The sequence below is a fragment of the Cyprinodon tularosa genome, unplaced genomic scaffold, assembly GCF_016077235.1.
Source record: "Cyprinodon tularosa strain WSP-4 unplaced genomic scaffold, ASM1607723v1 ctg292, whole genome shotgun sequence".
NCBI lineage: Eukaryota > Metazoa > Chordata > Actinopteri > Cyprinodontiformes > Cyprinodontidae > Cyprinodon > Cyprinodon tularosa.
In genome coordinates this window covers 303,363-329,240 of record NW_024038999.1, presented here as the reverse complement: position 1 = coordinate 329,240, position 25,878 = coordinate 303,363, and the positions used below count along the sequence as shown (strand labels likewise).

The 25,878-nt window shown below is 38.5% G+C and overlaps 1 protein-coding gene across 1 annotated transcript; it reads left to right on the top strand.

The window, feature by feature from the left end:
* Window positions 1–1,352: 1,352 nt before the first annotated feature.
* On the top strand, window positions 1,353–21,985 carry lmf1 (lipase maturation factor 1). The gene is made up of 11 exons (XM_038291072.1): window positions 1,353–1,584; window positions 3,439–3,748; window positions 5,320–5,330; window positions 6,073–6,221; window positions 11,885–11,950; window positions 15,539–15,706; window positions 15,796–15,976; window positions 19,199–19,352; window positions 19,795–19,978; window positions 20,087–20,199; window positions 21,533–21,985. Exons 1-11 carry the CDS (start codon window positions 1,377–1,379, stop codon window positions 21,717–21,719), a joined length of 1,731 nt encoding a protein of 576 aa, XP_038147000.1. The 5' UTR covers window positions 1,353–1,376; the 3' UTR covers window positions 21,720–21,985.
* The last annotated feature ends 3,893 nt before the right edge of the window (window positions 21,986–25,878 follow it).

Below are 25,878 nucleotides of genomic sequence, written 5' to 3'. Positions count from 1 at the left end.
TGCATGTAATGTACTTTTAACTAGCTGCTATGTGTTTCAAAGGTGTAGTTAGTAACGTTAACTGCCAACCCTCCGGGTTTCTCACATATTTGAGCATTTTCCCGCTGCCGTTTTTATTATTTTCCCGTAAAAGATCCCAACTTTGAAGGAAAGAAACAAAGTAGGCTATAAAATAAAACCATGCATCTTTAACTTACCAGAATGAAAATGCAGGGAACACACTCTCAATGACATTGGAATACTGTGGAAAGTTATGTTCGGTCGTCTTACAGCCGCGATCCAAGCTAGCCGACGACTATTTATCTCTGACGCTTGGTCTCCATGGTTACGCCTCCAGGCAGGAAAGCGGTGGAAAACCCATTTTCTATGTTTTTCCCATGGCGATCATGTGTTGCGCTGTTACAGCCCACAATACAGCAACAGTTTACCATGGTTGAAATTAAGCTAAGGTGAAATTAATAAAATTAAAACGCGGCTGAGAGGGAGTACAGTATGCGGTAGTCATAGGCAGTAGTCTGAGCCGCGGTAAAAGAGGCCGTCAAGATGGCGGCGATGCAAAGTGCTTACGTCATGACGACCAAGCCCTATTGCCATTTAAAAACACCATATCAATCACTTTTGCTAATGAAATATTGTTATATGTCATCGTTATGCTACGAAATCCCCCGAAAATTCACGAAATTTTGCCATATTTTTGTATGTTGATATATTGACGCGGTATCGATCTATTTTACTAACAAAATCTCCCAAGAATTTGCAAAATATCACGAGAGTTTGTAACAGAACGATGAAATTTCACAAGATTTTGAAAGTAAAATAGATCGATACCGCATTTTTAAAAATCGATTTGATATCAGCATATCAAAAATATATTTGAGTATATTATTTTTCAAAGTGTCAGAAATGGATAACAAAACTGCTATTTTCAATGACTACTTATTTTTGTCCAGCTTTAACATCGGTATCGATATCGGTTTTCGGCTACATGAGTTTTAAAATATCGGTATATCGGATATTGGCCAAAATCCCAATATCGTGCATCCCTAATTTAAACGCATTCATTTTTACCAGTCACTTAAACTTGTTTCTAAATGTATTTAAAAGAATCATAGAAAAATAACAAAATATGCATTTTTTTATTTTTTATATTTTGTTAAATTACATTTTTGGTTAGTTCTTCAAAACAACTTTAGATAGTAATAAATAGTATACATGTAAGGAATCAATTTATTAGATATTAAAAATAAAAATATAGTTTTGAATATTATAGATGAGTTATTGTTCTTAAATACATGTTTCTAAAACGCACAGATATTATTATACTTAACACTCACTTCCGGTTCTGTGTTTGTCACGTGACAAAGATCTGAGTCAACATGGCGGCCACCGCTGCAGCTGAAGGGAGCTCCGTGAGGAAGAGGCGCGTGGACAGCAGGAGACAGGAGACAGAAAGAGTCTCAGAAAACTCAGAAAATGGAGACAAAGGAAACAGGGACTCTGGGACGAAGAAGTTTTTGTCCTTACAACCTGGAACATATTGGCTAACTCGCGTTGTGCTGCTTCGCTCAGTGGCTTTTATTTACTGTGAGTTAAATTCTCAAAGTTTTCTCATAACCGAAAACATGTTTCCTCACTTTGTACTTTTTCAACCATGAAAAAGTTACTCAATAAACATCTTCAAAATTATAGAACTATGAGCGCTAGAAGTTATCCTCTTCTTTTATGTCAGCATCTTGTGTTGACTAGAAACACAGCAATGATTATATATATATATATATATATATATATATATATATATATATATATATATATATATATATATATATATCTGCTGGTTGGAGCTGAACTTTCTGCACCATTAGGTGAGACGTTCAGTGTCAGGAGACTAAAGATGTCCATAGTGTTTAGTAAGTTCCTTTATTATTGGACAGCAGTCTGTTATGAGGCTTCTGGTGCAGGATTTGTTCAATATTGGCTGCAGGCAGCATAAAAACCATAAAGGAGGGACAGAAATTGTGTGATGAATAAAAGGATGGAGAGCAGAGGTCTGATGAATCCTCCATCATGGATGTTTGTCCACTGCAGGGGCGGATTTAGGAAATTTGGGGCCCTAGGGAAAGAGAGCCAGGGGGCCCTCTGAATTGAGAAGACAAAACATAAAACAAACCCATTATACAGATACAGAATTTTTTAATAGAATAGACAAATATTATTTCTTATAGGTTTTGTCCCTTTTCTTGTTGCTTTCCTCTCTCTGGTACTCAGCTGACTTTTCATGCTGTCTCTAAAGGAATGAAAGATTTTTTCCTAGCACTAAGCTCACTTAGCTGATTGCTCCTTCCTGTGTTTCCAAAAAGGCCAAAGTAAATAACCCAGTCCTTCTTTTCACTGTAGACAAGCCATGATCTGCTTCTCTGTTCTCCGTTTTTCATTTGGATGAAATAATAGCTGCATGAATCATGACAGCAGACAAGATAGAGGAGAGCAGGAGGCGGGGTTACCAATCTACTCGCTCTGGAGAGCAGAGTTCGCTGTTTTTAAATGTTGTCTCCAAAGTCTCCAGGAGCAGAAAAAAAGTCGCTAGATTTGGCGCTAGGCGCTTTTTTGAAATAAAATTAATAGAGGGTCTGAAAGTTGCTAAATATAGCGACTAAAGCGCTAAGTTGGCAACACTGCTCTTTGTTTTTAAATGGTTTGCTGCTGTCTGTTTGGACCTTTCTGAACATGTGCAGCAAATGGACTGATCCATTATGGACACCAAAGGGGGGTGGGGAAGGGGTTATGACACACTTAATATAATAAGCAATCTGATGGAATTTTAGCTACATTTTTGTTAATTAAAAACATAATTATTGTGCACAAATTAGGAATTGTTGGATCAAGATTTAGATAAGATTGGGTTCCCATTAGTCAGGATTTGCCTCAAACGTTGATAAGCAGCATGGTATAGAGTGTTGAAGAAACCTTTTTTTATTTTATTGAGAGAGCCGTTTGGATTTTTGTAACTAACAAACCTTATGGACACAAAAAAAGTCCTAAAGTTTAGCTGCAGGATATAGATTTTATAGATGAAAGTAGCGAAACATCGACTGGCAGATATATTTGGTCGGTTTAAGCAGTTTTTTAGAAAAAATTATCACACAAATGTGGACCTTAGAAAAATGTAATAATAACATGCTAGAGAAGAGTTAAAAGATAAACAATAAAGTACTGCACTGTAAAATGTTTACCAATAAAAAACTGTGCACCTAGAGATTACATAAAATTTTTTATCAGTAAATGGAGGAAGAAAAAGCAACATCTGCTCCATCGGCAGCAGATATTGGTGATCGGTTACACTATCAAAATCCACCTTAAAAAAAACTGTCAATCTCTAAATCAGAGTTCTGTTTTCAATATCATTTCAGCCTTTTTTCTAATGCTTTCTTTTTTTTGTAGTTGTGGCCTTCATTGTTGCTTACAACCAGAACAAGCAGCTGATTGGGGAGAACGGCCTGATGCCCTGCAAGAGCTACCTGAACAGTGTCAAACGCTACGTAGGTGGAAAGATCGGCACAGCGGCCTTAGCCTACACCCCTTCCATCCTCTGGTTCTTGGATTGGAGCAGCATGGACACCAACCTGGATTGCATTGGCTTGCTGGGGATGGCGCTGTCAGGGTTTGTCCTGGTGACAGGAACGGCCAATATGCTCATCATGGGGACGCTCTGGGTGCTTTACCACTCTCTGGTCAGCGTAGGACAGCTGTGGTAGGTTTATACACAGCATGGATGAGCTGGAAAAACAAATCTAAGAGTTAACCTGACTCTAAATAGAAGCTGATTAAATCTTTTAAGCTTAAACTACACAGAAATACTGCTGCCTCTAGTGGCCTGGGCAGAAAAACAACTTATAACTGCATTTAATTAAGATAAATTCATTTTACAAAATCTAATCTCCTTTAGGGATTAATAAAATATATTTGAATGGAATTCCAATCACAGACTTCATCTCATCCGGTATTTGTTTTTTTTTTTAAAGCTAAAACATCCTGTAAATGAAAATGTTCTCATAAATGAAAACTTCCTGCTTTAAAAATATTTCATAATTCCATAAAATAGGTTTTATGGATTATGTAATTAACTTGGAACCATACAAAATGTCATGTGATTTAGTGTCATCTAACAGTAAAACGACAGACGATGTCCAACTGAGCAACACATAGTTTATCCTCCTAAAGCTGCAGCTTTGTTTAATCCAATAAGGTCAGTGTCTGAATGATGGAGAATTTACAGGATGAGAGATCATAGAATAAAATGCAACTAAATAAATTGATAGACTTTGATTATGTAGGAAATTTTAGCCTAAGATACTTTTAAACTGTGGAGCTTTATTTGCAGGATGCGCATACAGTGAGTTGGACAGAGAATTAATGCCAGACTAAGACACTATTTTCTTTTTATGAAGAGAAATAAGTAGGTTAAATGAGAGCTTATGAGAGTAAAGTCGTAATATTCCAAGAACAAGTTGTTTTAATCAAGAGAGAAAACTTTAATGACATTTTCAGGAAGTGATGTCATCCCTCAACCAACCTTCAGCCTGAGTGTTAAGAAAGGAGAATCACTCAAAAACAATACCAGCTTTTAAATTATGCAATTTGAGAATTGACCATTTTAAATTGAATTATTAAAAGCATAATTGTACATTTTATGTATTAAACCATTATCAAATACTGGAATTTGAAAATGTATTTCTAAATGGAGATAAAAAAAAAAAAACTAAATTTCTAAATCTGATTATATGACATTTAAAAAGGGGATTTCTTTTTCTTTTAATCTATCATTTTCAAATCCTTTTTTAAATTGCATTTTCTTTTTGCTTTACCAGCTTAATTAAGCAGAACTCGATGCAGACGTGAATAAACCAATCACAGCAGCTCTTCTTCGTAGCGTTGTGATCCAACTGTTGCTGTCAACCAATGAGAAAGCGGTTTACATCCAAAGAGCAGCCGTAAGAGTTTACATAATAGCAGGCTGCTACTGAATATGACACTCTCATAATAAGAAGAATTCATTTTATTAATCTCATAACTTAATTCTCTAATATTACCACTTTTCCCTCATAACATTATTTTATTCTGGTAGACATAAAATAATTTCTTTTCATTTTTTTATGTCTCGACATTATAAAAAGTAATGTTTCTTAATTTGGCCCTAATATCCCAATGTAATTAAGCCATCACATCTTAAGAAAAGAAATCAGTTATTTTAAGCTATGCCTGAATATTTAGACATTTTTTCATTGTAAAAATAAATTCTTCTTTCCCTTTTTGTTTCTCCAGGTACTCGTTTGGTAAGTAAACATCATGCTACCTTCACCAGGCCTCTCTTTGGTCCAAAAGAAGATGCGGATTGGAAGAATAAGGAGAGAGGTGTTGATGTAAATTTGGACCTTCTCTTTATTTATTTACCTAAATCTAAACAGCTTTATGACAAAAAAATCCATGTATAAAAAGGAACAAAAACTTTAAATCATAAAAAAGATGCTTTTAATATTCCTACTTTTTATCTGTCTTTTAAACCAGCTCACATTTTCTATTACCTACCAAATATTTAGCCAGTTGTACGAGTGTAAACCTTTATCTATTAAATCATATTAGCGTTCTTATGTCATTTAACAGACATTTTTTTTCCAGGTAAGAATAAATGGATGGATGGAACGACGTTAAAGTCCCATTCAATAGCTGTTTAAATTCTGGGTGGGAAATGATCCCAACCTTTTTGCTGCTGTTTTTGATCAAACCAGAGCTCTGTCCACTCATTTGGTGGATGAGTGGAAACTGCCAACCTTTGAGTCAGCAGCTGTGGGCGCAGCTGAACCAAAGAAATAACACAAACATGAACATGTTTGCTTAAGTAGCTCTGCTCTCCGTCCTAAGTGGAAAACAAAGAAAGATTTCAGCATGAAAATAAATACCACAGAATGACACTGTGGTTAATTTCTACACCACTTGCATTATAAATATGACATCACAGCCAATGCTGGGCAGCATTGTTTACTCTGCTTCCCTCTGCTAATGTGTTTGTGTGTGCAGGCTGGGAGAGTCAGCTGCTGGAGACAGGATTTCTGGCCATTTTCCTGTGTCCGGTGTGGACCCTGTCCCAGGTTCCCCATAACTGTCCCCCCTCCCTCATCTGCATCTGGACCTTCAGGTGGCTCATCGTTCGCATCATGCTAGGAGCTGTGAGTAAAATCAGACAGAGGGAAATCTGCTGAGGGGGAAATGCACCACATGCACAGAAGTCCTGTTGAATGGAATGAGTTAAAAAAGCCTTACAGTGATTTGAAACCTATAAACTGCACAGAGGAATATCAAATTACTGTATCTTCTGGACTATAGAGCACACCGCACTGCAAACATACATAAATGTTTTTTTGAAAAAAACAAAAAAACTGGAAACGTGTTTGTGTATTTTTTATTTGATTTTTTTGCCTTTACACTGTCACAAGTAAAGACCAACGAAATAATTTTATCCCATCCCCGTGGGGAGCAGCGCGCTGCCATTATGCGGTGCCCAGGGTACAGTGCGGGGGTTAAGGTTCTTGCTCAGGGAGTGGCAGTGTGTGTTCGTGGGGGGTTGAACCTCCAGATTCCTGAGCTCTATGCCCTAACCACTAGGGCGCCACTCCCCAAAGCAGGCATTAGCGTGAAGGGTCTTGCCTAAGGACCCACACTGGCAGCTTGTCACTACCCGATCCGTCCTGCGCATGCGCAAACAGATGCACATCCGGGTTGCAGTTAGCCAAGCCTTGTAGCTAAACCAGGTCCTGGAAAAAGACGTTTCTTGCTCCATGTATTTCTCTCTCCAATGTGTCTTCAACTCCCACAACTCAACCGGTCAATCACCCGCAAAACGCCTGCACTGTGCTGGGAGGTAGTGAGCAAATACACTTCCTGTCACCTCAGGTGGCTGCTTAGCTGCTCCCTGGACCGTCCCATACTTCTGTATTGCAGAGAGGCTACTATGCATTTACAACTTTTAACAAGAGTCAAGGATTGAACATTCTTGCAATACACCAATCTGATGAAAAATTATTAAGATTAAATATTTATCTTGGAAATCTAAAATCTATATATCAATACATTTTGGAATATTTAAAACTTTAATTTGAAATTGAACGATTAGGTCTTAGGTCTGTTAAGGAAACTCCACACTCAGGAAACCAATTTGAAAAAAAATAAAACCCGCCTTTAGCAGCATGGATCCCTGGTATATTCTGCTATTTTTTCACTATTTCTTTAAACTGATGCCTTTTTATAAAACTCTGCGAGTTTCTGGTAAATGCAAACCAAAAATGCGATCATCTTAACAAAACACCTTCTTGTATGTCAGCGATCATGGTGAATTATAGAGCACAGAGTTGGGTTTTATATGAAAGCTACCAGTTGAGGGGACCTCCTCCCAGCAGGAGGTTTGCTGTAACACAGAACCTGCCTCTCATCGAAACTCATCTGAGCCTTTACGCTTCCATAGAAAGACCTGCTTTCTCCCAGTTCCTTCTCTCCTGTCATATTTCGTGCATTTCTGGGGATGCTATGCAAGGATATCTACATTGTTTGCAGCAGATTTCAATGAAAACCACAAAGTGTCAGCTCTTTGTTCATATCTTCAGTGATAGAGTGGAACGGTTTGTTACATCAGCAGAGAATGCGATGGTAGCAAAGGTTCTGTAGCAAGCTTGCTCACTATGAAATACTCAAAATATGTTTGGTATGTTCTTAGGACTCTGGACCAGGGAGGACACTCGCTATAATATTAACATTTGCAACATCTCATCTCTTTATCTACATATTTCCTATTTTTGTTGAATTTTCAGATCAGGTAAGATCCAAGAGATGTTTAGCTTTGCTTGAAAAGCAGCAGGTTGATCCAGATTATGTGTTCTTTCTGGCATCTGTTTTGTTATTACAGATGAATTGATGTAGGAGTTCATAGCTTGACCTGTTTTTGTTGTTTTACCTTCAGTGGAAGTGATAAATAAACGTGAATCTTACATTCAGAATTTAGTTTCAAACATTAAAAAGTCAATGGAAATTTAAATCGTCTTGCACATGTTTTCTCAGAGATGTGTGGTGGGAAATGCTGCACATTACTATGGAGATGGCCTCTCCACCAGCATCATAGTGTATGGATGCTTTTTTTTTTTTCAGATTGTTGATAGGAAAATGCAGCAGTTGGTTAAAATGGGCCTATAGGTTCAGACACTAGTGAAGAGCAGTGGGAAGATATGAAAACTTCTGTTGGACATCCTCTAAGCTCTGTGAGATATTTTAAAGAAACAATTCAATGCCAAAATTTGAGAGACAATCCCCAAAAAACCTGCTGCTACAACTGAAGTTAAAGGTGGTTGAACAAAGCATTAAGGGGCCTTATAAAATCCTTGTAACTGGGGATGTATCGGTCAGATATTGATATGGGAAACTGGTCACATATCAGCAAAAACTGAATACGGGAAAATGTCTGCCTGCCTCTAAAATCTAGATAGAAAGCTCATAGAAACACATTGCTTTGTTTAAAGTTTATGGAACTGTGAGGTGAATAAGAAATGTTCTCATACCTGATGTTGACTATCTCTGAGAAATATCATGTAATCAAACCTTTTCTATCATTCCATACTATTAAAAAAGCAATAAAAATATGTAGCATTCATGCTGATATCATATCACATTAATATCAGTCAGATCAATACTCCGAGCTGCAACATTGGCTGTTTTATTATAAATGAACTGCAGCACATTGTATAAATACAGCCTTTTATCTCATGTGGTGCTGTTTCTGTGAAGATTTGTTGTTCCTTTGAAGATGGGGCTACTGTGGGAAGGCAGATTGCTCTGGAAGGTGACACCATCCTTTTTTAAGCTTGTTTTTCATGATTCCTGACATGCTGACAGACGAGGATGGTGCATCAGTAACATCTCCACCTCAGTCTTCTGTAAGCTTTAACGGCTTTTCTGTCACCATCACCCTGTCTTTAGTGTTATCCGCTTTCCCTCCAAACAGACAGACTTTCTGTTTCTCTTGGAAGGAAATGATGCTGCCACCTACACCTTGTGTTTGCAGGATGATGCCCAATGCTGCTTTTCTGCCAAAGTATGTAATCTAAAAACAGCTTTTTTTTTCAGAGCATGTCTGCAGACTCACCCTGTTAGTGTCACATGCATAATTTTGTGAAAGATTAATTAACCTACCAGATTATTTCTTTTATTGCCTGGTAATCTGATGACATGTAACTCTTTCCCTTATGCTAACCCTTAGAGGATATCTGTGGAAGCTCTCTACCTGTTGCTTCCTGTCAGTTTATTTTTGTTCTGCATCTAATGACTAAATCTGATCAGCAGCAGAGTATCTGGCTCCACCACCTTTACCGCCAAGCTTCAGATCAAACAGATACTCTGTTTTTTTCCTAGATTAAATTAAACAGGTATGTAGACGCTTTACTTGCATTCCATGCCAGATGTGTCAATATTGACAGTCTTGTGTTTTGGATAAACTTTTTCCTTAGCTGCGTTGAAAAACAGCCACCCAAGTCAGGTCAGGTTTTTTTCCAGGTTTGTGTTATTTGGGTTCAGAATGAAGCTCTGATTTGTTCATTTAGATTGATTCAAGCGGCTGCACATCTGGGATTGCCGTTTTTGCAGATGTTAGATCAGCTACATCTATGTCAGATTAGATTTAATCGGTGAATCTGTCTGAGTTTCAGTGGATTTTTTTTTTTTTTGCACAGAGCAATGAAATGTCCTTCATTTTACAGTGGAATCTATTTATCTCCTTTCTGATGTGGCTACAGACAACATTGTTTTATCTTTGTGGGTACGTGCTAAAGCTTGGGATTTGTCTGGTAGTCATCTCAGGGAAGCTTTAAATAAAAATCAGTTCTGAACTTTATGGGGCTTTCATAAAGATGACCAATATAAATGAATAGGTAGTTGTTTTTTGTTTTTACTGTGGCATTCTTGCTTTGTTTTTAGTTGTAGATATCATTTCTTTCTCTACTGCTTTTGATATGGACTTCTTTTTCTTTTAAGTAAAGTATATTTAATATGGAATTTATATTTTATAGATCCTGAGTATTTAATTTGATTCATGTATTTATTTAGTCTCGGTACACAACACACGTCATCTAAAGGTTTAGAGTCAATTTAATTAGATAATCCAGACAAATTGGTTAAACCAAGAACCAGCTGGATGCTCCAGTCAGTCTAATTTGCAGAATTCACTCTTCCTTGTTGAGCTTTTGGCAACATGAGACATTCAATTGACTTTCCAGTAATCCTTTACAGTGAACATGCATATAGCAAACATGGAGAGGATAAACTCAGTTTAAAGAAGACTAAAGAAGACATGCATAGAAGCACTGATCTGTAAATACTTTCCACGATAGAGGTGGTTATGGAAACTTGCTTCATAGGTGGATCTCTCTAGGAGAAATTCACATAAGCAGATGAGCAGATGAGGTCTTAAGACTGATTTATACTCAGAAACCAGGTGCTTCTGCGTGTGTGTTGCACTGAACGCAAGTATGCCCGTGCCCCTTCTGCAGAAACTCTGCTGCACCTCTCCAAAATTATTGCTGACCGCAGACAGTGCCGCAGACAGGAGGTATCTGATTGGTCAAATCTACATCCACTCTACACTATCCGTATTTCCTGTTTGGTACCATACCACCTTGTTTTGTTTGCATGAGCGCCATTGTGGAAAATGACTCGTGAAGATGGACCAGCTAGAAGAGCGAGGCGCACGAGAACGCTGGGATCCTTTTTCCACCTGGATTCCCGCTTTTTTTCACCCTTATGTTCCTCCGTTTTCGCACAAACTTGCCTCGGCCGTATCTAGACCCACATTTAGTTCCTGACTGTCCCTCTTCCGGTGTGGCGTGGATTAACATTTTTCAAGATTTATTACAGACTCTCTTTTGGAGCAAAGTCATCTTGTTTCACAAAAAGAATAGTGTTTTTTTTTCCTATGTATACTTCACTATTCGTCCTCCTGCCATCAAGTTCTCATTCAGGTCCTTGACCTCCAGTCAAAAGTCTGTATCTCCTGCTTCTTCTTGAACACGGTGACAGTTGTTGACAGCTTCTATTTTTTCTTTGTTCATGTAAAGAACTCTTCTGTAAAATTTGGACCCTACTCTTTGCTTCACCATATTGCAACGTTCAATTAAACGTAACCCTGAACAGTTTGGGTTTTTGAAGCATTCTGCCTGATCCAACTGATGAACTTGATTGTTTCCATCATGGGTGCCTGAGGCCGCCCCTATTCCTCTAAATGAAATATTACTGCAGTGTTACTGCCAGGGTTTCTATGGGTCATTAAAAATCATTAAATTATTATTTTTTAAATTAAGGCCTTAATTGGCATTAAACTTTATTAAATGTGATTATCATGGCATTTAAAATGCTTTATTAAAAAATGTATGTATATATATATCAAATATATCAGATTTAACTGGTTCCACATGTTTGCATGGAACTGGTACTGGTTGATCCTAAACCATATGCATTGTTTACACACACACACACACACACACATATATATATATATATATATATATATATATATATATATATATATATATGAGAGTAATGGGTACTTTACTTATTAATGGCATTAAAATTATTTTAAGAACATTAAAAAGCATTAAATTAGAGTTCCTCCTTCCTGTATAAACCCTGACTGCAGCGGTGATTGACTGTGTTTGTTCTTGTGACTTTTTTATATTTAAACTGTTAAACTATTTACTTTTTATTACCAACTCCTTTTATCAGTGACAGTTGAATAATGTAAAGTTCAAAAGCAATTAAAATATTAATTTCAGGATGTTTTCTGTTTTGTTTGTTTTAGGGTCTCATTAAAATCAGAGGAGACAAGTGTTGGAGAGACCTGACCTGCATGGACTACCACTATGAGGTCAGTCTTTATTTGCTGGCTTCATTCCATTGACTGTCACTGTACTGCAGTGATTAATGTGATGGTGATCCTTAAACGCCTGCTTTTACTAATTAAAGTAATTACGTAATTAAATCAATTTTTTGTGCTTAATTTTTTTTTGTAAAGTGCAGACAAATAAAACAGACATAGAATCTTCCCAGAGTCTAATAAGTTACACCCACACATCTCTCATTTGTGCTGGGTTGGAACGTCATGCAGTGATTGTGTCTCTGAGCCTCACTGATATGTGCTACAAACCCTCAGAGGGAGGAGGAGGAATTCCTTCTGTAGTTATTTTAAAGGCTCCAGTCTAAACACATGACTGGGTAAGATCTCCACAAGGACAAAGTGATGGTATCACCCATAACAATATGGAGGATAGTTGGTTTATTAGATGGGTTCATTAGATTTATTTTGTAGGAATTAAAAATCCCCAAAACTTGACTTTTGCAAGGCTTTATTTATTATAAAAATGTGTTAATGTCGCCCTGTTCCACCCAATGAGGAAGAAAGAACTTCAGATTATCTTTACATTAATGAGACATTGGAATTGAGTTTAGAATTGCAATCTTTTTCTGTTCCACAGAAAAGCTTTGAAAAATGCAGATAAAGCTGCATCTTTACATATTGGTCCACACATTGTTTGTTGGTGTTACCTAGCTGCAGTGTTGTGTAATATTTCAACTTTTAACCTGGTTTCTGAGTTTCTTTCTAGGTGAAAGAAAATGATTCTCATTTTAAATCTGAAAGGCAAATGATGTTTGCTGATGATGCTTTATGGAGCTTATACCTTGCTGGGTCAGTTTCCCTTCTCCAAATTCAGCTGTCAACACTCTCAGCGCTAATGTTGACTTACACACACAAGCACACACACTTGCATGCAAACGCATTCTGAGAGCGGAAGGCCATGGCGCCAGCAGACGCCGTGTTAGCCCCTCTTAAACATTGCTCCCTTTCAGTCCTGCAGAAGGTCTGCAGGTTTCTTCCTGTCCTGAATCTCAGGGGACCGTGGCAGTGCATTGCAGGACAGTTGGCACTTTGTTCAGACCGGTTGGTTTGTCGCAGCACAGGCAATTAGCAGGCCATGTGGGGCGCTTTGTTCGACTGAGATTTTGGTTCCCCACCTGTCAAAAAATCCAGGGTTTTTTTTCTGCGTTTCATTATAGAATACAACAGAAGAATTGATCTGTTGCTTACCACCTTATTTTTTTTTCCTTTGCTCCTCCTATATTTGTGCTATATTTATTTTTCCCCACCCAACCAGAGTCTGTTTGCCTGTCCAGCCATTACGCAGTTTGCATGGATAAACACTGAGAAACCAATGTTTTCCTATGTAAAGGTGCACCCACCTTCATTTAAATAAAGTTCCATCTTTATTTAGTCTTGGAAACGTTCCCCACTAGGTGTGGAGCAGAAATTACTCCCTGGACCCACACTGAGACCAGTGCCAAAGTAAAGCAGGGAAAATTACCATCTGTCCATCAGAAGCCCTCACAAGCTAAATGTATCAAATTTAACGAGTTAAAGAGAATACCTAACTAAAAACCTCAGTAAACCTTTCTAGTTAAAACTCAGGGATATTTGAGCAAATGAAACAAAATTCTTTATTTAACCCTTTTTTTTTATTTAACCGTTCCTAACTTTTCCTGCATGAATGCTTTTCATGTGTTGACTTCCATTAATTTTCAGTCATTTTCAACACTTTCGATGCCCCAACCCTAAACCTAACCATTACCAATGCATATCTCACCCTAACCCAATTCACACCTTAGCCCTAAACCTAACATACCTTACAAAAGGTTATTATTTTGTTTCTTAAGGACACGTTTTTGGCTAAAACTGTGTTAGCTAGTGATGTTTGCTGGCTGAGTTGTGATGATCAGCTTAGCTGATTGATTTAACTTAAGCAAATACCTAAATGTAGCAGCATGTTTTTGCTCCAATCTGAGTTGGACGTAGTAAGCCTCTTCCTCGTCCCCCTCCATTGTCTCCAGCTCATCCACCTACACCAGCTGAAGACAATTCTCGTGGGAATCATTTTATACACAGTCTAAGGCGGAAACCAGGATGAATACAACTTTAAAAGGCTGCTATACTCCTACGAATTCTGTGTCAAAAGAGGAGGAGGAATATGTTTAAGGTCTAGAAATGTCTGGGTAAAAGTAGCTTGAAGAATCTTTAGCCTCACTACTAAAATGCTTTTTGATGTAGAAGACAGCAATGCTACGACCACGCTACTGAGAAATGTAGTTAAGCTAGTAATGGTGCAACTGCCCAACACTGGGTACCAATGGAATTCCATCAGTACTTAATCATGTAAAAATAAAACCTTACCATGTTTTGGTACCTGAACGCATCACTGTGGCCTGGGTTGAACTAACACTTTATGCAAAATTGGAAAGTAAAAATAAAATTAAGCAAAATGATGAAAAGTGGTCCCTACGTCCTCCAGCAGTCTAAAGGTACAGGACGCCGCACACAGTGTTCGTGGCAAGAGCGGTGGATATACATAGTATCTTTATGCAAACCGCGCGAAAAACAGCAGTGAAGGGGCCAGCAGTTAATTCTACGTGGTGAGAGAAGGCAAGGCAAGGCAAGGCAAATTTATTTGTATAGCACAATTCAGTACAAAGAATATGCAAAGTGCTTTACATGATTAAAATACAGGAAGATAAAACAGAATCAAAGCAAGTAGGGAAAAAATAAAAAATAAATAAAATAAAAAAATGCAGAAACAAAAAAAGAATATTAAAAACAGTTGGAAGTTTTTGTTAGATTACATTTATTTATTTGATTTTTTTTTTTTATGGAGAACAAGAGGACTTTGTTTGAGCTAATTTTCCAGTATTTGATTTCTAATTATCTTTAAAGCTGTTAGCATTTGATCAAAAATTTCTCCTTGGGCAGTTGACAATTCCCCGGAAACCTTGCCTTTTGTTCTACTACGATAGAACTGCAAAACCTTTCCCATTATCTACAGGTAATTTAACTCTGCCCGATACACACCAATCCTATGGTGCCAAGTCTGGATAACTGGGGGGGATCCCACCCTAGATTACCGACGTCTCAGTAAAATTAAATGAGAAGTCACCACTCCGTTGACCGTGTGGTGCTTGACAGAAATGAGGTGCTGTCAATAAGCAGCGTTGCATGGAGAGAGCGCAGCAGTGTCCGCTGAAGCTGAACATTTTTTAACTTTTTTTCCATAAAATTGCATTGCGGGAACCAATCAGGTACTGGTTGTGATGTAGGCTGAAGAAGCGCAGCGGAGACTAAGCTTTTTTTCTGTTATAATGGAATATAGAGAACAAAACTGTAGTGAATGCAGTTAAGAGATTTTAAGGCCTTTTTAATTTGGCCCTAGAAGGCTGTTCATCATCCTCCCTTATATCCAGTGCAGGAGGTAAGGGAGTGATGCCTCACCCCAGCTCTGATGCCTTCCCTCAATTCATCTTTTAGGATTTTTAAAATATTTTTTGGTTTAAATAAGTTTATCAGAGCCAATCCAGTTTAAAATGAACCGATTCTGGTCACCAGATTAATGGAATTCCTGGTGTATTTCTCCAGACCCAGCCGGTACCAAACCCCATGTCCTACTACATGCACCGCTCTCCCTGGTGGTTCCATCGCTTCGAGACGCTATCCAACCACTTCATCGAGCTCATCGCTCCCTTCTTCACCTTCCTTGGAAGACGCATGTGTTCGTTTAACGGAGCAATCCATATTCTTTTTCAGGTAGCTCACATTAAAACTGACAAATTAAAAAACAATGCCATTGTTGTGATGTTCTAACAGTATGTAGCTTTTTTGACTTTGACCTGCAGGTGGTTTTGATCATCAGTGGGAACCTCAGTTTTCTTAACTGGCTGACCATTGTCCCTAGTTTGGCGTGCTTTGATGATGCATCGCTGAGCTTTCTCTTTCGCTGCGGCTCTGGAGCTAAAAAAGCAGTGAAGGAGATCCAGAGGAAGGAGGCGACCGGAAAAGCCCCCAAACCCTCAAAAGGTTTCTTAACATTTCTTTTTTATTTCTCTCTCCAGAAACGATCCCTTTCAAAAATCCAAACGACCTTTCTGATCGGTATTATAACATAAGAATGAGGGCTGGCCAATTAGACAAGAGGATTGTATAAAGAAGGTTCAATTCAGTGTATTTATATAGCGCCAATTCCCAACACATCATTTCACTTACAGTGATGGTTCAATCAGAATATAAAAGGCATTGAGTCATTGGTCCTCATGCAACAATATTTTCATATTCTTGGTGTAAATTTCTCATACCGTTAACTTTTATGAACAAAACATGTCAGATTCCACAAACATTAACTCCAGTAAATGATCCTCATAAACATGATGCAATAATAATGATAATAATTGATCTTTATTGATCTCACACTGAGGAAAAGACTCTCTGCATCAGAGCATGTGAACAAACTCCTGCTCCCCGCTCAGGATGATGTTCGCTCGTTCGCTCCACTGCTCAAAGTTGCGCCAGGATGCTCCGATCAAAATCCACTCCACGCTCACCTTTAATTTCCTGCCACTCTGGCGAAATTGCTCCACGCTAGCTCAAATTTTCAGGAGAAGGCATTTTCTGACATTTTTCCTTCATGTAATTATTCCAGGGCCCTGGGACACACAGCATTTAATTTAACCATGTGACCGATACATTTGCATTGTCTTATTTAACTGGCTGTTAAATTATCTCATTTCCCAGCTGTGAATGTAACAGCTCCCTACATTCATGTTTCCCCGCGTTTCCTATTTAACTATTAATTGTCGAAAAAATCACAACTAAATCAAATAAATGTTATTTTATAAATTTTATAGTCCAACATTTTTAATTGATGTTGTGAGTAGGGATGTAACGATATCAAAATCTCACGGTACGATACAATTTCGATATTGACCTCTCGGTACGATATTTATTGCGATATTGTGGAAAAGCTCACGGTACTGTTAAATAGCTCACGATAGTGTTTGTGATGATAATAGCAAAAAAATACAGACAGTTTTTCTGCTTTTGCCAGTCAACAGGCAATTTATTATTGTATTTATGGATCATTACAACATAATATGCTGATCACATAGTGCTTTTAAAGTGCAAGTTGTAGCCATGAACATCAATATTCTGTTGATTCTTCTGTGCAATGTTCAAGTTAAGAAGTAACCAGAACAATTGGAAACAATAGGGAATTCCCTTTAAGTGCAAACAAATATCAAGTTAAGTCAGGTTTAAATGTGCAAGGCAAGTAAAAGCAGCCTTTTAAAACTGATATTTAGAACATAACTTAAACTTAAATAAAATAGTCAAAAAGCCTTTTAAAAAAAACACTGACCTATCAGTTAGCTTATGTTCACGTTTTTCATAGAAAGATCAAAAGATCTACATTTCAAGAAAAAAAAAATCCTGAAACAGCCCAATGCACCCCAACCCTTGAGGAGCAGTGGGCTGCCATTGTGTGGCACCCAGGGAGCAGTGTGGGGTTAAGAGTCTTGCTCAGGAACTCAGGGTGGAGGCTGTGGGGATCGAACCGGGTACTTGCTACCTTCTCAGAGCACAAGGGCACTGCTCTAATCACTAGGCCAACACTCCCCCTGTGAGTAAATCAGCGTGCGCCATGAGCAATGCAAATCTGTATAATTACCGCCAGATAATGCCCTTTAAGGCTACTTATAAGTGGGAAGGTTACAACTTCCAGCACTTATCAGAGGTATTCAATCATCTATCTACTGACTGAGAGCTGAGCAGTAGAATTTAAGGACCAATAAAAGCCAAACAGTAAAATAAACCGGGTTGTACTATTGCAGAAGCAAAAACTAAATAAATCAAAGATACAATAATATAAAAAGAAAAATCATTTGATCCGAAAACAGTCCATGACAACTACCGATGGAGGCATGAGGTGATGTAAATACTTAGTATCAGTTCTCCATCAACCAACACCATCCTGTTAATACACAGACACACCTCATCCCTGCATCTCACTCCATCTCTCTCACAAAACTCTTAATTTGATGAATTTTTGTTCCATATTCTATGTAAAAACAAAATGAGCTGCAATCGAGTGAAATGAATGCAAGTCCTACCATGTAGATAAACTTTCCATTTTCTGTTCCACATATTATTTGAACTGTAGCTTGATCTCTGACTGTTTGTCCTTTTGACGAAACAAGTTAAATCAGTGTCCCCTGGACTGTCATGCCAGCTGCAGGAGTAGCAACTGAAAAAAAAAATAGATAATTTGTTGGATTATATATAATTATGTAGCCTAAAAATTGTCAATTGTTTCTAAGTTACAACAAATGTAATTTATTGAAAATTTAGGTTGGAATTACAGCTGACTTTTTTTGCATGCTCCTCCTGGATGAGCATGTGGCGATAGCAAACATTCACTTCCATTTTGTCATTGACTAAACTGTAGTCCCTCACACAGAGCAAGTATGCAGCGACTGTGGAGAGGAGAAACCCGCTTTTAACAAGAAGAATGTAATAGTGATGATTATAGCTCAGGGGAAAAAAAACCTTTTCTCTTTCCTCTCTTACCTACATTGGCTTTTTGTTTAGTGCCACATTATTTTATGGTTGTTTTACTATTTTCACAATCTTTTCCACATAGAAAAGCCTCTAAGCATAGGTAGATGATTAAAATCATTGTAAGGAACGTATAAAATGGATCTGTATAAGCTTTAATAGATTCCTGAGAAGACAGATGGTGTGGTCATAAGTGAGAATGAATTATGGGATAAAATGGATCAGCATTTGGACAGATCTTTTAATAGCTTAAGCTTTTATAAACATAAAAGTGTGGCTCCTCTATAACTGGACTCATTTGATCTTTGGTGTCATAACTGGGCTTAGAATAAGCTTGTTTCTGCATTGGGAGCATTGTTTTAATCACTTAAACAGACCAAGAGAGATTTTGGTTAGAAAAAGAAACAGCTTTATATAAATTTCCTTAGCATGCAGGAGTACAGCAGGCAGGTTGGAAAGAACAGACAGCTTTGGCCACGTCTTTAAAATCCCCACAATCCTTTGAGGTAACCTGATCCTCTGATGAATATTAACCCAATAACACGTCACCAGTGAGATTTACACTCCTAATAACACAGACTGTGGCATCCTGCTGCTGTTAACATTTACACCAATAAACATTATTCCCAGAAAGGAAGCCAGAAGAAACTTTCTGGATTTCCATAATTCCTTCTTCCTCTGTGCATGTGTTAGGGATGCTGGTCCGCCGGGTGTTGAACATTTCTTTGGGGGTTCTCATTGGCTGCCTGAGTGTCCCAGTGGTAATCAACCTGTTGAGCCCCAGGCAGGTGATGAACACGTCCTTCGACCCGCTGAGGATCGTCAACACCTACGGCGCGTTTGGCAGGTAGGTTTGGTGTCCATCACATGTTTGAAGCCATTCCTTTTTACAAGACCCGAAGCTCATCGATGGTGATGTTGAACATGTAGCATTTGCCAAAAATGTTTTACATTTCACTGGTGTGTATGAATATAACTGAGCCTGTATAAAAGGGCTTAAAGAACTAGAACAAACTTTAAGTTAGATTAAAAAAAAGGCCCATGATTAGAAGGATGTACATGATCATGACTAGAATTAAAAAAGCTTTGCTTGTTTCTCTGTCATAAGGAAATCTAATTTTCCTGAACATCTGCGTTGGTCCTTTTGTCACATCCTGAAGAATATTAATCATGCAGAAAACCAGACGTTATCAACCCATCTTTATAATATTGATCTCTTATGAAAGCATCATGGAGATAAATTGATTAAAACTTTTCACTCTGCTTTGCTTCCTCTCTCCTCTGAGCAGCATCACCAAAGAGCGGACTGAGGTGATCTTCCAGGGAACTCTGAGCCCAGATCCCAAAGACCCTGAGGCAGTTTGGGAGGAGTACCAGTTCAGGTGTAAGCCAGGAGACGTCTACCGGCGGCCCTGCCTCATTTCCCCCTACCACTACCGGCTGGACTGGCTCATGTGGTTCGCTGCCTTCCAGGTGAGATCACAACTGCTTTGGTTTGTTTGGGAAAGGGTTCACTTTTCTACATTTGATTAGTTCTCTTTCTGTTGCGCTTTACTGAAACTGGAATAACTGTTTGTTCAGACCTATGAGCAGAGCGAGTGGATCATCCACATAGCAGGACGCCTGCTGTCCAATGACAGCACTGTCCTCTCACTGCTCGACCACAACCCCTTCCAAGGCAGAGAGCCCCCCAGGTAAACACACGAGCATCACACGCATATTTCACCTCTTTTGAGCAAATCACTTTCTGCCTTCAGGCTCCCCCTGGTGGAATTAATTATAAATGACATTTGCAATGATTTAAAAAATACAATTTTTCTTTATTTCTATTTAATGATGTGTCTTCTTCTAATAATAACAATAGAAAAAGAGAGCAGATATAAAATAAAAATATAAAAAAAACTAAAATTAAATTAAAGCAGAAATAAAATTTGTAATGGGTTTCCAAGTATTTGAAAAAAATGTTTCAAACAAGGAGTTAATTCAGAACTAGTTAAATAGAGAAAAGAGAGAGCGAGAGAGAGATGCATATATATTCTCTCAAACTGGAGAGTACCGTAATTTTCGGACTATAAGCTGCAACTTTTCCCCCATTTTTTGACCATTTTTCGACCTTGCGGCTTATATAACTTGCTTATATAACAATGCCGCTTATCTATGGACTTAAATGTGACGTCCACCATGTCGACGTCACATTTGCTTCAACACACAAGTAGCCGCGCGTGCGGGAAGGCGGACTCCGAGAAAGACCGACATTGCGAGCGCAAGACAGTTTGTGTGACAACCTCAGTATGGAAAACTAACGTTGAAATGCATATGATGCAGCTTTTAAGTTAAAGGCAGTCAATTTGGCAGTAAACGAAGGAAATAGAAACGCTGCACGTAACCTTGGAATCAACGAGTCAATGGTGAGACGTTGGAGACGCCAGCAGGAAGAATTGTCTCAATTCAATTGTGTTGAAATGTTAATAGATAGGAGCTTCCCCAAACAGTTGCCTCTTTCCAGACAATCCTCTCTGTGCATCAACCATATGGTAATTAAACAATAAAAAAACCTGCGGCGTATAGTCCGGTGCGGCTTGTATATGTACAAATCATGCAATTTATCTTCTGCGGCTTATATTCAGGTGCGGCTTATAGTCCGAAAATTACGGTAAACATGGATTACAGCTCATTATTTGTCTTTTTTGTGACAAATTGAAACAATAATTATTTAGCTTATGGGGAGTCTGAACTCTGATACCCTGCAGTCAAAGTACCTAACAACCTCTGGATGTCGCCTGACTGGTATAAAGAGTCTGAGTTTGATCACGATAGTGGCAGCGTCATGCTGTGGGAATGTCTTTCTCAGAAGGATGTAGAGGCTGGTAAGAGCTGAAGGAAAAATACTAAGTTGTATATTTTATACCATCTCACAGATGTTCACTTCCAGGCATTTTATTCTAAGTTGATCCTCATTAGTAATCAAAAGCAAATGGATCTGTGACATCATGTTACCTCTATGCTTCTACTTTGTCCTTCTATCAGATGGGTTCGAGGGGAACACTTCAGGTATAAGTTCACACAACCGGGCAGTGCCAGCGCAGCGCAGGGCAAGTGGTGGCTGAGAAAACGCATCGGAGCTTATTTCCCTGCTGTAGACCTGGAAGGACTCAGAGGCTTCTTCCATTCCAGGAACTGGCCTCACCCACATATCCCATCAAAGAGGAGCTGAAGCCACAAGGGATAAGACAGACTGAGACACGGGTCTTCACTGTAAATCGGTTTTAACTGTTTGGAGCCACAGTTACACTATTTGCTGATGACATCACATAGACCAAGAACTGCTGAATTAAACCTTCCCTCATAAAAGACCTCATGATACCCAAACAATGTGAAGGTTTTTAAGCTTACAGTTTGACATGCATCGCCTGCTGCTCTGATCACTTGTGTTTCTATGAAAAGATCCTGAGGAAACACCTGAAAGTTAACATCGAGATGTGAAAGATTAAAAAAGATAAAATCCCACTATGACAGCGATCGTCTTGTTTTATTTCCTCAACAAGGGACTCATACCCATGCTAGCTGGAACCTGATTACAGTGCTGAAAACTAGCTTTCTGTGGTATGAATAAATGCATCAGTAACAAATGGATTGTCAAAGTTTACCTTGTTATAAAATTTGTGAAATATGTTTTTTTTTTTATATGTTAAATATGTGTTTTTTTTTAGCTGCAAGAAAAACAGTAATTTACCTTTACCCTTCAAGCGACCAACCTTACATGAAGGCAGAAGATTTTATTAATCTTTCCTTCCAATATTTTTATATCTGGGAAATAGTTTGGCTTCTCCTGAGATACAGATTTTTTTTTTTTCCCCAAGCACAATACCACAAGTAAAAAGCTGTAAAAACTGCTTGCAAGAATATTATGAAGTATTCACTTTAAAAACCCAGTGGCCCCCAAATTATAATGCACTAAAACAATCGTGTTGGTCTTCAGAACAAATAGGTTTGCAAAAAGAAACAGATCAGCTCTGATGAGACAAATTTAGATCACTATCAGTGATCTAGAATCTGCTGCTTGTCTAGTTGTGTTAAAGAACTTTTTAATAAGAAAAGTAAAAACTGGATATTGATTATTAAGATAAATTTGTAGAATTTGTACTGATAAAAAAACTGAAAACAAATCAATTATTCATGGGGATCCATGGTCTAAAAAGGCAAAGAAAAAACATTTTGAGCACCTTTAGGGCTTAGGTAAGAGGGTGCAGTACCAAAAGAGCTCAGCAGGTGGTGATGTTAATCCAAAACATTCTCATGTGAGACAGCAGCAGTAACTTGGAGGGATGTCAAACAAATCAGCATCAAATGGCTGAATTACCGGCTACCTGATTATTTCCTGCTCACTATCTAACCCTGCTTCCTTTTAAAGAAGATCAGGGTTCATTTTAACCTAGACATGAAACAACCAGATTTGCCTGATCCCAGCTGGAATTGTTCATATGAATATATCCATCCGTCTTCTGTATCCATTTGCCTTGCAGTGTCAGGCAGGTTAACCCTGATCAGGTCGCCAGCCCATCGGTTTGAAGCACATGCATATAGATATTTAATATGTAAAAAACCTAAATCTATAATTGGGCCTGATTTTGACTTTAGTGTCATACAGTTTTCAATATGATGTAAAGAAACTTTATATATTATCATTTGAGTTGTTTTTATATAAGAAGACATCTTAGTCTTACCATAAAATTGTAAAACATGAAAAATGAATCTAGTCAAAAGCAGAACAAGTCAGTCAAAGTTATCCATCAGTTTGAGTCCAACCTTGATGCAGCAGCAGTCAGAAATGGCCGTATGACCTCCACCTCATCGGTTTTGATGTATCAATCGCACAGCAAGGTTGTTTTTTTTTTATAGCCTCCCCTCCAAACAGATCTGCATGCTTGTTTGCTGTGTTCTCCGCTTCCAGACAGCAAATACATTTCCCTGTAGCCTCTCTATCTGGTTTTTATGGGACTTTAATGGTTTGCTTACAGATTGGGCTCTCTATCTCACCACAATCTCTTTTGAGGCCCCAACTCTTCTGTATGTTGTAGACACTTCTCATCATTAAGCAGTTTAGCTTGGGATGTTTCCAGTTATACTTAAAGTCAAAGCAGATATGGTAGGATTAGGAAATTACTTAAGCAAAGTGCCCTGCAATGAAAATGTGATCAGAAGAGGAGAATACCTTCTGTTATATTAACCTCTTACACCCTAAGGGGGTATAAATAAATTTCTGCCTGACAAAAACACACAAAAGTAAATCACTTATAGCCTCACAGCTATTAGATTTAAGAAGAAACTTTTGGTACCTCTGTAAAGGTAAGATGTCATAGAATGGTTTTCTGGTGTAAGCACCATTGTAGCTTTGACCCTGCCTGAAATATTAGGGACAAAATACAAAATATTTTGCATTTTTTGAACCTCGCCAAAATTTTCTTTGAAATAAACATTGCAAAACACTACCAAAATATTATTTATAGCACAAAAACGTAGTACAGACTTTTAAATCTAAATGTTGTGTAAAAATATACCAAATTTGGACTCAATCAGATGAATCATATTTATTTTAGAATGGTATTAGTGAGAAATTTCTTAGGCAGAGAGGCCATTTTGGCACATTTATCCAAAAATGTCACCAAACTGCGCCAAATGTGTTTTTTACATCAATACTGGGGGTTTGTTAAAATTACGAGGTCACGTAGCAGCTGAACCCACCGGTGGGTCCGTAGGGTTCTAGGGGTTAAGAATAAACCTCAAATTATGTAAAAACAAATTAAGACCTATATGTTAAATGGACTGAGTAGAAAATTATCTGCAGATCTTCCTTCAAACACACACTGTAAATGTTTGAGAAATGAGTCAGCCATGCTGTATAGAGCATGTCTTTTGTGGTCATGGTTACGGAAATAATAATAGCGCATGCATTGGACGGCTCCTAAAAGATTTCAATCAACTCATGCTGACTTCATGTGGTATGCTAAAGATGATCCTTTCCAGTTATTAAGTGGAAATTACCAGCGTGTTGCGTTCAAGTGCTTTTGTTATCCTGACCTGCTACTTGGGCAAGAAAGACTTCCTTATTCATCTGCTCCAGGAAGAAGAGGATGCATCACATGCATCAGCTGACTGCTAGTGAGCATCTGATAAAATTAAATCATAACGGTCATTAAAAAAAGAAATTAAATGGTGATATAATTTTTAAAGGAATATATACACTCACCGGCCACTTTATTAGGTACACCTGTCCAACTGCTTGTTAACACTTAATTTCTAAGCAGCCAATCACATGGCGCCAACTCAGTGCATTTAGGCATGTAGACATGGTCAAGACAATCTCCTGCAGTTCAAGCCGAGCATCAGTATGGGGAAGAAAGGTGATTTGAGTGACTTTGAACGTGGCATGATTGTTGGTGCCAGAAGGGCTGGTCTGAGTATTTCAGAAACTGCTGATCTACTGGGATTTTCACGCACAACCATCTCTAGGGTTTACAGAGAATGGTCCGAAAAAGAAAAAAACATCCAGTGAGCGGCAGTTCTGTGGGCGGAAATGGCTTGTTGATGCCAGAGGTCAGAGGAGAATGGCCAGACTGGTTCGAGCTGACAGAAGGGCAACAGTGACTCAAATAACCACCCGTTACAACCAAGGTGGGCAGAAGAGCATCTCTGAACGCACAGTACGTCGAACTTTGAGGCAGATGGGCTACAGCATCAGAAGACCACACCGGGTGCCACTCCTTTCAGCTAAGAACAGGAAACTGAGGCTACAATTTGCACAAGCTCATCGAAATTGGACAATAGAAGATTGGAAAAACGTTGCCTGGTCTGATGAGTCTCGATTTCTGCTGCGACACACGGATGGTAGGGTCAGAATTTGGCGTCTACAACATGAAAGCATGGATCCATCCTGCCTTGTATCAACGGTTCAGGCTGGTGGTGGTGGTGTCATGGTGTGGGGAATATTTTCTTGGCACTCTTTGGGCCCCTTGGTACCAATTGAGCATCGTTGCAACGCCACAGCTTACCTGAGTATTGTTGCTGACCATGTCCATCCCTTTATGACCACAATGTACCCAACTTCTAATGGCTACTTTCAGCAGGATAATGCGCCATGTCATAAAGCTGGAATCATCTCAGACTGGTTTCTTGAACATGACAATGAGTTCACTGTACTCAAATGGCCTCCACAGTCACCAGATCTCAATCCAATAGAGCATCTTTGGGATGTGGTGGAACGGGAGATTCGCATCATGGATGTGCAGCCGACAAATCTGCGGAAACTGTGTGATGCCATCATGTCAATATGGACCAAACTCCCTGAGGAATGCTTCCAGCACCTTGTTGAATCT